This window comes from Haemaphysalis longicornis, unplaced genomic scaffold (genome assembly GCF_048455015.1).
Source record: "Haemaphysalis longicornis isolate Haplotype H1 unplaced genomic scaffold, Haemaphysalis longicornis Haplotype H1 scaffold_6, whole genome shotgun sequence".
Classification (NCBI taxonomy): Eukaryota; Metazoa; Arthropoda; class Arachnida; order Ixodida; family Ixodidae; genus Haemaphysalis; species Haemaphysalis longicornis.
The window spans coordinates 58,134,062-58,147,463 of NW_027526407.1; the positions used below are offsets into that span (position 1 = coordinate 58,134,062).

Genomic DNA, 13,402 nt, shown 5'->3' on the forward strand with positions numbered 1-13,402 from the left:
TCAAGTCGACGATTTTGCGCTCGCGGTGGCTTCTTTGCGTGGCAGTGCATGGCAGTGGGAGGAGCCTGACGACTTGCACCAATGGGGAGACGCGCACCTAATGGCGGGAGATCCGAAACACTCCAACCAGCCGGCTGGCCGCTCCAGAGATGTTTAGGCCTACCACCGGGGTGTATTTTGATGGGCGCTTTCACAAGCAACGTGGATGGTAGTTTATATTCCTCTTTTCGCCTGCATTATCAGCTCTTTTCTTGTGTGAGCATCCTCGCTTGCGCCTCGTGCGGCATTTCAGCGAGCAGTTAGAAGCGGTCGCTGGAGCTGCCCGCACCACTTCACGGCCACAGCCGACGCCATGTTACCGCCTCTTACTGCGCCGCACTGGCCGCACACCACACCAGTTGTAACTGGGCCGGCGTCGCTGCGCCTGCGGCGGGCACTGCATGTTTTCGCGAGAAGAAATCGCTCCATGCGGTTCACGCTTTGGAATGTTGTGCAGATAAGCCACCGTTATTTTCTTTCCGAACAAGCGATCCGCGCGAAGCTGAGTGCGTTGAGCTGATAAGCAGCCGCCTTCGGCATTGTGAATACAAGGTGGGGTAATAATAAAAAAAAAAAAAAAACTTCTGTTGGCGTTTTTATCACGTACCGCGGTATCTCTTCATAGACGCTAAAAACGCAGCCACGATCCTCCAAAACACACACAACAGAAGTTGGAGCCGTGCTCGCTGTTTGTAAGACCGCGCTTGCAATGTGATAAAAAAATACGATATAAACACCAGGCCTTTGCTTTTAAGTGCCGCGCGTATGAGTGATGATGAATAAAGGCTGACTTGAGAGGTAGATTGCGGTTTGGTTGGATTCGCGCATGTTTTGGTTATAGTGCGGTACCGCTTATAGTGCAGATTTTTGCGGCTCCCGCGACATACGTTATAAGCGGTTTACACTGTATACAGTGTTGTTGTAATACTTTTGTCACGATCTTGCCAAGTGTTTTGCAGTGCAAGTATTGTTTGTTTCACGTTTTTGCATTCCTCCCTGAAATCTGGTTGTCGTGAGGGCAAAGCCCTGTTTGGAATCACAAGGCCCTTAAACGCGTGGATATAGTAACGTGTGTTCGGTTGCACTGCACCGAATCAGAAAAGCACTTCAGGCTGCATTGAGTTCAAGTACAGCAGGTTTCGGTGCACGTTGAAGACCCCCCCAGGTGGTCAGAATTTTCCGGCAACCGTCCACTACAGCAGGCCTTATAACCCAAAGGCAGCTTCGACGCATAATACCCTCGAAATTCAAAATTACAGCGCAAGCACGTAGCTTCTTTGAGGTCGCTTTCTCGAAAGTGTACAAAGGGCGATACTGACTGTAGCTCCGCGGGGAAATTGTGTGGTTGTTGCAGAATCTTTTAAGTATTGGTTGCCAAGGATTATTGTCATCGCTAAGATACACTTATGTTGTGCTAAGTTCTGGATAACTGTAAGAAGTATTAGTTGCCAAGGCTTATTGTCATCATTATAACACACTCATGTTATGCTAAGTTCTGGATAACTGGAAGGAGTATTGATTGCCAAGGATTATTGTCATTGTTAAGACACTTATGTTAGGCTAAGTTGTGGATAACTGGAAGGAGTTATCTGTGGCTCCTTGTTGCATCAATGTTTGTGAAGTTTTATGGTTCATTACTTCCTCATAGGCTGAAAAACAAAAAAAAATTCTACGCGGACAATGGAGTGCGTTATGTCCAGTGTGCATTTGGTGTTTGCCCTACACACTGGTGCGGAAGCCAGAAAATATTTCGGAGTGAGGCAAACGCAGGGGTGAGACAGCTGCGCATATTGCGCAGACTAGATACAAATTTGTTTTCCTGCGCCAGGCTCCAAAAGCTCAAATTGCCAAAATTGCGCCAAACTGCTCCAAAACAGTCTGAGAGCCAAGGATTTTAACGCTCCCGCCAGTTTCATTGGGGGAAAACGCTTTCTGACGGCATAATTTTCCAGCACCCGCAAGGTGATAATGTTTGTAAAGGTTTAATTGATCGATCATTCTATAAAAAACCTGCATAAAATTGTCACCGAGGTAGTTTTCTCGAAAGTCAGTGTCGGGTTGCACATGTTATGTTCTGTGGGTTTTTAAAGTTTTCCCATCGAAAACCATTGTAAAGTCCTACAGAAAAAATACTGATGTGTATTGAGGCGTCAAATTGCTTGTGCAAGTTGATGAAAAACCGGCAATTTTTGGAGCGCCGTATCTCCATTAACTCTATGGTATCTCCGGAATGACATTACTGGGTGCCGCCATCTTTGTGGGCTGAAAACAGGTGAAGATGCGAAAATATGGCCGGGCGAAGCAGTTCCTTGCGGTTCAGGCATAGGGCTCTTCGCCGATTTCTGGGTTTACCGATCTGTTTACCGATTTCTGGGTGGCTGGGTTTACCGATCTGTTGTGGGTAGTTGCGCGACTCGAAAGGCGGGAGTTCATCGAAAACAACATGGCGTCAGCGAATTCGCCATGTTTCGGCCTTGAGTGTGAGGGGCGCTGCGTGCTTGAAGTGAAATTTCGGACTCGTTGCGGTGTAATAAAACGCTGAGTTATTGTTGCCTTTCACAGTGAACTTGCGAGCGGCGGGAATGGGATGATCGACGCTGCAGAAGTGGCGGCGCAGGCTACATCGCCGCAAAATGTTCAAGCAGTGTCCGATAGCGGGACGAGCTATTATGGCACGCTAGTAATAATGGTTCATCGATCTGAAGTGAAATGTAATGCCAAGCGGGAGGGGCATTACAATATACCAACGTTACTCAAATTACTATCGTAGTGAACCTTGGGGATTGAAATGGGAGGTGTGGTGGGGTGCGACGACTGTGACCTCGCTTTGCGCAACTTTTGCCGTGGCTTTATTCTTGTGCGTAAAGACGAGTCTGGGATTACAAATAATAGTTTCGGTATTCACATGATAATAAAAATGCCTTACGATTACTTAGTTTTTCAGTTCGATATTTTCAACGGAACTCCACGTTATCTATGCATAGAACCTAAGAATTTAAAAATGGCTAGTAAAAAGGTAGTGCAGTTCGTACCTTGTGATACTCTGGTAGAAAAAACTGAAATGCTGTTTCAGTGTTATGTACGTTCAAAACCAATTAAAGAGTGCTCTTTTCCCCCATGAGTGGCGAAAAATTTGATTTTTTGGGCTCTAAGGTGACATAATAAATGTCGTTCTTCTGCTCCAAATCGAGGTTGTTCTGCTCCAAAATCGAGATTTTGCTGCTCCAAAAACTGCTCCCAAATCTGATTCAGCTGTCTCACCCCTGCAAACGTAAAAAAAAATTTAGAGGCGAAAGGTGTGGGACAAATTGCCGGCTAGAATCGATGCTGTTTGCACGGCTTCATTTTTGAAGTGAAGAACTGTGCAATGTCATTCACAGACCACCTTTGGATGCTTCTCCATGCATTATTTCATCGCATTTAGTCAAAAAAAGGAATAATCCTGAGACTGCATGAAAACCCTTGTGGGTTTCAGAAGTATTTCTGAGATTAACAGTGCGAAAGTACGGGACACCAGAGGAGTAGACAAACACAGCGCTGTGTTAGTCTACTCCTCTGTTGTCCCGTTCTTTCGCGCTGTTAATCTCAGAAATATGTACCAACTGGCTCGCCTACAATCAGTGTTTCAGAAGTAATAAGACGCTAACAGTTTGTTTTCTTATTGACCTGGAAACGAAACCTAGGTTTCATTTCCAAGTTAATGTTAGTGGTTGGTCTGCAGTTCAAGCAATGAAACGAGCCACTGGGAAGTCAAGTCGATCCTGTTCACTTTTTTTACGCTCCTTTCGGAATTGATGCGATCCGGTGATGTTTGTGCCCTGTGCTCATTTTGAAAAAAGCCTGTCGTGCTTCGTGCAACATCTGTCAAATTCCAACCTTGACGAACGTGCGCCTTCAGCTATTGGAACTCCCGGTACGCACTGCGCAAGGAGATGGTTCCCGCCTTCCTCAAGCCAATCCAAGACCGGATTCTCGTAGCCGGCAAATACCAGAACGTTATCCTGCAGTGCGGTAAGTGGCTCCAGGGAAGACAAAGGAAGGCATAGTTTAATGGTTTTCTAGGGGCAGTGCTTTTCGAAACCTAAGTGTCCAACTACAGTAGACTTCCGTTTTAAGGTGAACTTGAGGGGACTGTGAAAAGTTGTTCGTATTATCAGAAATCTGTCGTAAGCTGGGAGTTTTTTTGCATTGTGGACATTACAAGAGAGCAAAACGTTGTTCTTCTTAACCGTAGAGTTTGTTTCAATTGAGTTCATCTTAACTGGAGCCTGCTGTACAGTCTTAAAGTATTTTTCTTGTGCCGGTTTGGGGGCACTGAAATCGAGTGTAAAAAATTGTCCGATCACTCTGCCCCATTCACCTTATGTCAGCCTTGAAGACGCGTTACGAATTCTGCAGGTATGGCATCATCTAACAGGTTGGGAGCATTGTGTGCCTAACGTAATTGTTCGCAAAGAACTATGTCGGCAGTGACTGTGACACAGAAATTCGTGTCGAAACTGGGAAGGCTGAAATAACACCAAACCACTCTATAAACCAGCATGACTTCATCGCAGTGTAGTCTTCCTGGTGTTTTCTTTCAAGCTTCAGATAATTTACTAGGGCTCTACAGGCTTCTACCAATCAGCGAAATTAGCAGTGTCTGTGCAACTTTGTTAATTAAGCAGATTAGATTTCGACAGCTCCGGCCACTCACATCGCTCACTGGTGTAATTGGTAAGGCTGCCACGAAAGGTGCCCCAGAGTTTCCTCATGCAAGCGTTTGAACCTCGTGCAAGCGTTTGGAGAATAAACCATGGCTTGTGCTGACTTATACCGTGGGACGAAATAACCGGCCTTTCCCAAGGTCTGGGCGCTGTTGTAACGACGATCTCTCGTTGCCTTGCTCAGGCGAGAAGCCCAAGGCATCGTCCACAGGGGACGAGCGGCTCGTCTACTCGACCGACGAGAGGGCGTACGCGGAGAAGATCGACGGCGCGTACCGCAAAGCCAGTCGTACCCTCCTTAGCCTCCTCATGGACAAACTCGACCTCATGGGGCGCCTCAGGTACGTGCTACTCCAGCAGCAGTTCCAGCCAGTCCCCCAGTCTCTGCCATTCCCCCACCCCCAGATTTGAGGGTTTGTTCTTTGTATACGTGCAGTACATGTTCTTGTGGGGATGTTTGTTGTGGTGCGATCTGAACGCTTACTCGGTATAAAACAGGTGTACGATATGCAGTACACATTAGGGCGGATTGCATGTGGTCTATTGACAGCCAAATGTTTTGTTGTGCGTGCAAATGAGAAGCAGCTCATCACGGCTGAAAGCTTGTATTGTGGAACAAATGGCATTCCTTGGGCAGCAACACTTTATACCCGTAGTCTTTTAGTAGCAGGAATGAACCCTGTGAGGGACATTGGTGTTTCTTTTCACTGATTGGGAACATAGAGAGACACGTACCTCAAATCGTTCCCGATTAATTAACTCGTATTGTAATTTTTAAGTAAACTCTGGCAAACTTGTCAGTCTTGCTGCTTTTTTCCCCACTGATTTCAGATATGGTATTATTTTTGAGTCGGTCAATTAGTTACCAAGATAATTAGAGATAATTAGCCAATTTTGGAGGAACTATTGATAAGACAGTGTTAGCCGTAAAACTGTAATCTTTAGATTTTCCAACACTATGAACCCATGGTGAGTGCAATAAGAGAAGCGGTTTTTTGATGCACCACTTGGAACTAATTGTACAGCTCATTAAACTTTGGGTTTGAAATGGACATCTTTGCCACTGGTGCCACCAAGGTTTAATGAGCTGTAAAATTAGTTCCAAGCGGTGCATCAAAAAACTGATTCACTCATTGCACTCACCGGGGTTCATAGTATTCGAAAATGTAATGATTACAGTTTTACGGCTAACACTGTCTTATCTATAGTTCCTCCAAAATTGGCTAATTATCTCCAATTATCTTGGTAACTAATTGACCGACCCAAAAATAATGCCAAATCTGAAATTAGTGGGGAAAAAATCAGCAAGACTGCCAAGTTTCGCAGAGTTTACTTAAAAATTAAGTTTTTTTAAGAGCAGTGTCCCTTCTTAAAAGGGCCATGAAAACAAAACACAAGTATGGTTCATGGGAAAAACTGCTTTGTCCTGATAACAATGATACTGTTATTTTATCGCAAACTTTGAACAAATAGTAGAAGAAATAAAGAAAACGTGCGAGGCAGTGGCGACTCCCCGGCCACTTTCCGGCAACTTTTCTATGACATAAGTTTTGTTTGTTCGATTGGCAACTGCCGACCAAAGCTACCACCAAGAAGCATGACTGGGCGTTCGTAGTGGGGCCTCTATACTCAGGGGCAACTTTCTGTGGCAATGGAGCGAAAGCTACGGAGGGAGGGGGAGGGGGAAGCTAACTGCTCTGTGTTACTGCGCAAAGTAGTTCTCAATAAACTGGTTTCGGTTTCAGTTTCGGCGTGACCGTATGGGGTCACCTTACTCGCTCAGCCTGGCAAGCGGGCTTCGCCTAGTGGCTCCCGCGTGAGAAACGTAGCGATCCCAACCTGCGGCGCGCTGGACAGCGGCCACGGCCGGTTCGGGCGAAAACGGAGACCTGAACTCTATCAAACACATTTATTAAATAACTAAAAAGTACAAAAACACACTGGCTGATCTTATTATGGTAACATAAAAAAATAGAAAAGGTCGGTCAGGCTTTCCCGGGCTGGGGGTGGCCTACGTCTGTCTCTTTCGGTGGTCAGGACCCGAGAGAGCATCCCCTCAGGTTTTTTTGGCGGAAAACAGAAGACGACACCACCCCCACTTCCTCTGCTCCCTCGACGGACAGCAGCGCGCCCCACGGGCTACGCGGCGCACGGGAAAACGAAACAGCCGTGTCTCGCCTCCCGCTGCTCATGCGCACCGCGACACCCGTCGCGAGAGCGGGACCTCCTTGGAGGAATGCGGGAATAATTCAGCGTTCCCACAACCGATACGCATTTCATACAGTTCATTTCTTCGCATAAGCTCCGTGGTTGAGTGCGCTGAACCACGATCACTGAGCATGCAGGCATATTGGCGTCTCCTTCCACACGCTTCATTTGTTTGTAAACACAGGCCAACGCTTTGACTGGACACGGCCCGAGCGGCCGTGAACTGGAGAACTAAGACTGACTGTGGACTCTCTATCGTTCAGAAAAGAAGTGAATTTTGTAAACGCTGCAGTTTTGACGGAATGCACCGATCTGTAAACTCTTCTAGTGTGCAGCACTACCGGCATGTGCGGCGTACTTACAAAGCGCGGTCGCGGTATACCGAAAGAGCAGCATGCACACATGCTTACACACACGCTCGCTTATGCCAGGAAACTGGCTAACCGAACGGGCAAACGGCGGAGAGTCCCGGTTGCATCAGTCTCACTTGGGCGTATACACGTTGCAAACCACTCGCTTCGTTTGTTCAGACCTCGAAGCTTTACAAATTTTGTGCGGAAAATGAAGTGGTGAGCTGCCGAAAGCCGTAAACAAAAACGCCTTTTTTTTTTTTTTTTTTTTTTTCTCTGGGAGGGAACCATTGTGACGCCAGCAGCGACAGCCTCAACCAAAAATATCCGAAAATGTAAAACAATGCTGTGTTTCATATATTCTGGCTAGCAATTTAGTGGCATTATCAATGCAAGTCTAAAACATAACTGAATATTCTTGAATTGCTGAGGTTACTGCCGGCCAATTATTTTTGTTGAACTACTTCCAGGTGCCCAGTGAAAAGGCGTGGTCCGGCTCCATAGCCTTGACTGCGTTGCCATAGAAAGTTGTCCCCGAGTATAGTTCGGTTCGATCATATCACTTGAATGCTAACGTGCAGTTAACGCACTGTACTGACCCATAATACGTTACTGCTACCCGTATTACGTCACTGCAGCTCGAAAATGTTTTTCATTACTTGTGTTTCTTTGGTTAAGAAAACACCTTTCATGGTTGGAGTGGAGCCAAGTGAGTTCCCACAGGCTAATTCTTTCAAACTGGACAACGTTGTATTTTGCCTTCATGGCCTCTTCAAGCACAGGCGCACGACAACCCCTTTTCCCCCTCTCTCTCTATCCAGGTCGGTGAAACACTTCTTCCTGATGGACCAGGGAGACTTTGTGGTCCAGTTCATGGACATGGCGGAAGAGGAACTCAGCCAGAACATCGACGACATCGCGCCCACGCGCCTCGAAGTGCTTCTCCAGCTCGCCCTCTCCACCAGCTCAGTTGGTCACGACCGCTACAAGGACTGCGTCAAGTGAGCACTCGCCCTTGGATAAAGCATGCGCAAAACACATTCACCTTTACTACTGCGACGCTTACGTTGTCTTGATGACGGATCGGGTGTGCCATAGAAGGGCAGTCGAGGGTAGTTGACACCATCTCCATATGTTGTGTGTGGGTGCTTGCATTCCTCAAGCGGTTCTTTATGTTGACATTATTTCGGGTGTCCATCGGCTGCAAACTTAAAAGGGACAAGTTTTATTGATACGGGGCCCCTTGAATGGGTCAAATGGGAGCAACAAAATAAAACAGTAGGTTTTTGTTGTAGGGGAAAATTCATCGTGGTGAGTCGTTTGCAGGTTCTTGCCACAAAGTTGTACAAGTGGTTCCATAAGTTGGCATTATTTTGGGCGTCCGTTGGCTGTGTAGGTGTACGGGATGTGGACTATTGATACGGGGCCCCTTGAATGGATAATGTAAGCAACCTGAAAACATTAGCTCTTTGTTGTTGGGAAAGCACCGTCCCATGATGTCGTTTGACGGTGCTCGCATTCTATGTGCAGTTCCGTATGTCTGCACTGTGTCAGGTGGCCATTGGCTGTGTACTTCTACAGGACATGCATTACTGATACAGGGCCCCTTCAATGGGTCACACAGGAGCACCACAAACAGACAAGCTTTTTGTTGTTGGAAAAGCATTATTGCGATGTGTCGTTTGGGGGAGTGCTTGCCACTTCATTCTACGAGCGGTCCCGTATGTCGGCACTATTTCGGGTGTCCGTTGGCTGTGTACGTTTAGGGTATGTGCCTTACTGATATGGTTCCCTAGAATGGGTCATACAGGAGCAACGTGACAAAAAAAAATGGTGTCGTAATCAAAAGACACTGCATAACAGCCAATTTTGCACATGAAGAGGGCACCAGATGATGATGATTATAATGTTGATGATGACACAAAATAACTTGCTGTGGCCGGAATCGAACCTGGGTACCTTGCATTATGAAGCTGGCGTCTGTACGATTGCGCAATCATCACATTTGGGTTGTTGAGCATTTGCTCTGGGTTCATTGTGTGGGCTTTGGGATTCAGGCACCACAAACTACACCTTTAGTGCATTCTCTCTTTAAAGTTGTATGACGAAGATGGGTGAGGGGGTGCCCAGCTTTCTGATTAGACATTCAAATGCTGTTGTCTGAGTTTGGACTATGACTCGCCGGCTGCTTGCACTTTGACCGTTGATGTTTGGATTTTGACCCTAAGGCAGTTTGCACTTTGATCATTGACACTTTCACTTTGTTTCTGGTGGTTTTGTAAGCTTTTTATTGTTAGGAAAAAATTTTTCGCGCGATGTAAAAGATTGGCTTTCTGTCTCTCCCGTGGCGCAGGCACCAGATCCTGGAGTGCAGGCTAGTGTCCCAGGCAAAGCACATCATGACAAGCGACAGCCCGGGTGAGTGCAGTTTAGATGTTTCAGCACGGTACAGTTTCTGTCGAAAGATTGAGGCCATGCCACAAGTCTGCAGGTAACCAAGAATTCGAAGTACAAGATTAGCTCCTGACTGAGACTGAAATGTTCTGTTTCAGAAACCTGGCTAATTTTTGAGTCGCAAATAATTTGGTCACATTTGAACATTTTGCTTTTAATTCTTTGTGGCCCAGAAGCTTTAACTCTAACTGATGCACAAGCACAGTAGGTCAGGCCATCACCCATGGATCTCTTTCAAATTCACGTGACATGAGACCAGTGTTTTCGAACTGCATAACCCTCCATAAAACTGGCATCTTTGTTAACTTGTGCAAATAAAGGTTGATAAAAGCAAATAACGGTCAAAGATCGCAGGAATAAACGTGAAATTTTGCACTTGCTTTGTCAGGTTGGCAGAAAGTTAAAAGCTGAAAACTCCACGCCCCATGCATAACGAAAAAGTGCGGCATTGTAGTTACTTTGTTACGGATGACTTGGCTATGCATGCATATGTGTGGGCATGCGTGGGGTACACCCCATGCATGCATTCCATTGTAGCATTACATTGTAGCACATTGTAGCATTGTACAGTTAAACCTCGATATAATGAAGTCGTACTTGCCGGTGAAAATTTCGTTAAATCGAGAATTTCGTAAAATCGAGGTTTCGATGTTACAGTTAATTTAACCAGTTATTGAGGTTTCAAAACCTTGCCCATCGCTCAGAAACAACTGCTATGTAGTTACCTCTCCACTTAAAGCGAAATTTGTACTAAAACTGGCCGCGAAAATTGTGTGAATTAAGAGCTTCAACACTTAGGCAATGGAATTCGGATACCCAACAGTAGTCCGTGTCGTCGTAAAACCAGTGTTTTTTCCACAACGCCTCATTAAATATGATAGCAGACTAGGTTTCCGCTTTTTCTTTTTTTCATTTCGGTCACTACTAAACGCCGCTGTTAGTCAATTGAACCCGCGTCCATGCCCCGTGAACTTCACCCCGGCGAGGTGCTGGTTCGAAGTTAAGCCTCTTTTCGTCCGTTCAGTGGTAGGCTTAGGCGCGGCGTTGAGGGGTGCGGCGGGCCAACAGCGTACGGGTGCTATAAAGTTTTCGAAATACTTTTTTCATGCACAAAGGCTCTGCAGTATGTGCGCGTGATGCAACCACGACACTCGAGATAAAGCCATGATTGAGAGTTGAGCGGAGTACACACGGACCGCTTCACTTTGTGGAGCAGCGCTTATGTGCTCCCGCTAAAGCAGAAAGCTTACATTAAATATCTTCTAGCCAAATTTGATTAAGCAATTACTTTTATGCCTGCTGAGCCCTAAAGAAACCGATTTCTCCACATCGCAGCTGTCTAATGAACACGTTTTGACCACGTTCGGAGAGCAATTTATTGCCACCAGCACTCGATGTTCAAGCCGTAGTGAAGAAGTCCGTAAGCAGTGCTTGGCGTTTCTTGACCAGGGTGGGCTTTACGTGACGCTCGTATGCTGACAGCGCTAACAAGGCTTGCTCTTAAACATTCGCGTGCGCCTGCGTGCCTCCGCAGAACGTCGATGGCATCCATCACTTCGGTGGCCTTCGGTTTCACCGACACTTCCTCAGGCTCTTGTTCGGAACACTTTTCTTTCCCTTGGAGTGCTCATGCTGCTTATAAGGCTCATCTAATGATGGACGAACAAAGTATTAATGTGGTTATCAGCGAGCACAACCTAGAGCAGCAGCACCGTGAGCAAAGACGTGTAGAAAAAAAAAAAACTTGAAGTAGGCTTCGGCAGCCTAAGCATAGAGGACGCTGGCGTAGGCAACGATGGAGACGTCAAAATGGTGGCCGCACTATTAAACCGTCCATGATTGCTAACGGTTTCTGAGCAGCTTCTTTCATCGCTTTTAATTGTTGTCAACCGCATAATTCACCGCTTTTCTTTCATTTTAGCCATTTAAGAGTTAATGTGAGTACTGAATGTTTTCAATGAAGGCTCTGAGAGGCAAAATAAAACGTGCCTCGATTGGAATTTCGTTCTTCCTTTCTCGCCGTGACTTCGTTAAATCGAAAGCGCCGCACGAAAGTACTTCGTAAAATTGAGATAAAAATACATGGATTTAGCAAAATTTTTATAGAAAACTTGAAAAAATTCGTTATATCACGAATTTCGTTAAATCGAGGTTCGTTATATCGAGGTTCAGCTGTATTACATTGTAGCACATTACATTGTAGCACCCCATGTAGCACTACATTGTAGGCCACACCACATAAGGCACAGCATAGAACCTCACAGGCGGCTTAATAATAACTTGTAATGGCTCTTCCCTCTTTGAACAGGCAAAAAACGAAAAGTCGGACGTAAGTAGTGCAATGTTCTTTTTTGGGGTGCGAGAAAAAAAAAACCTGGTGATTTGGCATGCAGTTGTGTCTCTGCTTTTGCTTTTGGGGCACACATGTACTACTGGGAACAAAAATAAATGTGTTCGCACTGTGATATTTTGATAAGTGGTGCGGGTAGGGTAGCTTGTTCACGTGCTTTGGCTTTTTTTTTTTGTTCTTGGTAACTACTTACTGATACTGTGCTGTTCAACGGACTTTTTGGACGGTGCCACTTTATCACTGAAGGCATTCAAAGTGCCTTTTTTTAGTTTAAAAGTGCATGGAGGCAAATTCTTGAGGGGGTTGGAGTAATGCCGTCTTTGTCAGGAGTTTGTTTGCCATTCAACATGTTTATAGGCAACGATGAATTCAACTTGCAACTTTTCTCTTTGGTGAGGCTATGATTTTTTATGTCGGAAAGCTGGTGAAAGCAGTACTGTCATATAAGTCTCATAAGTCTCTTACAAATGAATGTTAAGCTCTTGCTTTGAATTCTCTGTGGCCTAGAAGCTTTTGTAGCTGCCCAAAAACATTAAAAACAAGCAAGGTCTTTAACTCCTTTCTTTTCTGCATGCATTGATGGTGGAGTGGCCGGAGTTCCAAAAATGTTTTTTCAGCATATCATTTCACATTTGACTTTGCACATTCGACTCAGTAGCTAAGGCGTTGTGCTGCTGAGCCCAAGGATACGGGTTTGGTTCCCGGCTGCGGCGGCTGCTTTTCTGATGGAGGTGAAAAGTGGAAACGCCCATGCGTTTGAGATTTCGGCACTCGTTGAAGATTCCCAGGTTGTCAAAATTAATCCGCAGCCCTCCACTACAGCGCGCCTCATCGCCTGCCTTACGTCGGCACATTAAACCCCAGAATGAATGAATCAATCAATCAAGCAAGCAACCGAGCAAGCCTTCTAAGAGGAACCTTCTGTTCATGGTTATTAACTATTACACCAAGTATAAATAGTAAGTTTGTGTGCAACAGAAATGTCGATGTTCAGCAGAAATGCAGTGGCCCAGAGTGTTTTCAAAGGAAACACGCGGTGTGCTTGTTTACTAAAAAAAATTTTTGCATGCTTGAAATTTACTAAGAACCAGACTACAAAATCGGAGGACTACAGGCTGTCTTCTAGCCTATTGCCGGTGCCAAAAACTGGCGCGGAGGGAATTTCCTGTTATTGCTTTGCACTTGCAAATATATCTGGTTTGTTTAACTTTGGCTCACTGCAGAGCTTCCTGCATGCTTGTCAGTACCTTTCTGTGTCATGTCTTTTCTTTCACCTTGGTTGCCCCACATCCTGC

General features: G+C 45.7%; 1 protein-coding gene across 3 annotated transcripts in view; it reads left to right on the forward strand.

The window, feature by feature from the left end:
• LOC144142751 (gamma-tubulin complex component 2-like) overlaps nucleotides 1-13,402 on the forward strand; it is a 60,036-nt gene that overhangs the window by 23,565 nt on the left and 23,069 nt on the right. For 2 of the 3 annotated variants that reach the window (XM_077674443.1, XM_077674444.1), the window contains exons 14-18: nucleotides 3,938-4,050; nucleotides 4,930-5,086; nucleotides 8,125-8,304; nucleotides 9,657-9,721; nucleotides 12,066-12,086. In XM_077674443.1, coding sequence (XP_077530569.1) covers nucleotides 3,938-4,050; nucleotides 4,930-5,086; nucleotides 8,125-8,304; nucleotides 9,657-9,721; nucleotides 12,066-12,086 — 536 coding nt within the window. The remainder of the gene's footprint in view (nucleotides 1-3,937; nucleotides 4,051-4,929; nucleotides 5,087-8,124; nucleotides 8,305-9,656; nucleotides 9,722-12,065; nucleotides 12,087-13,402) is intronic. The other variant, XM_077674445.1, reaches the window with a different exon arrangement.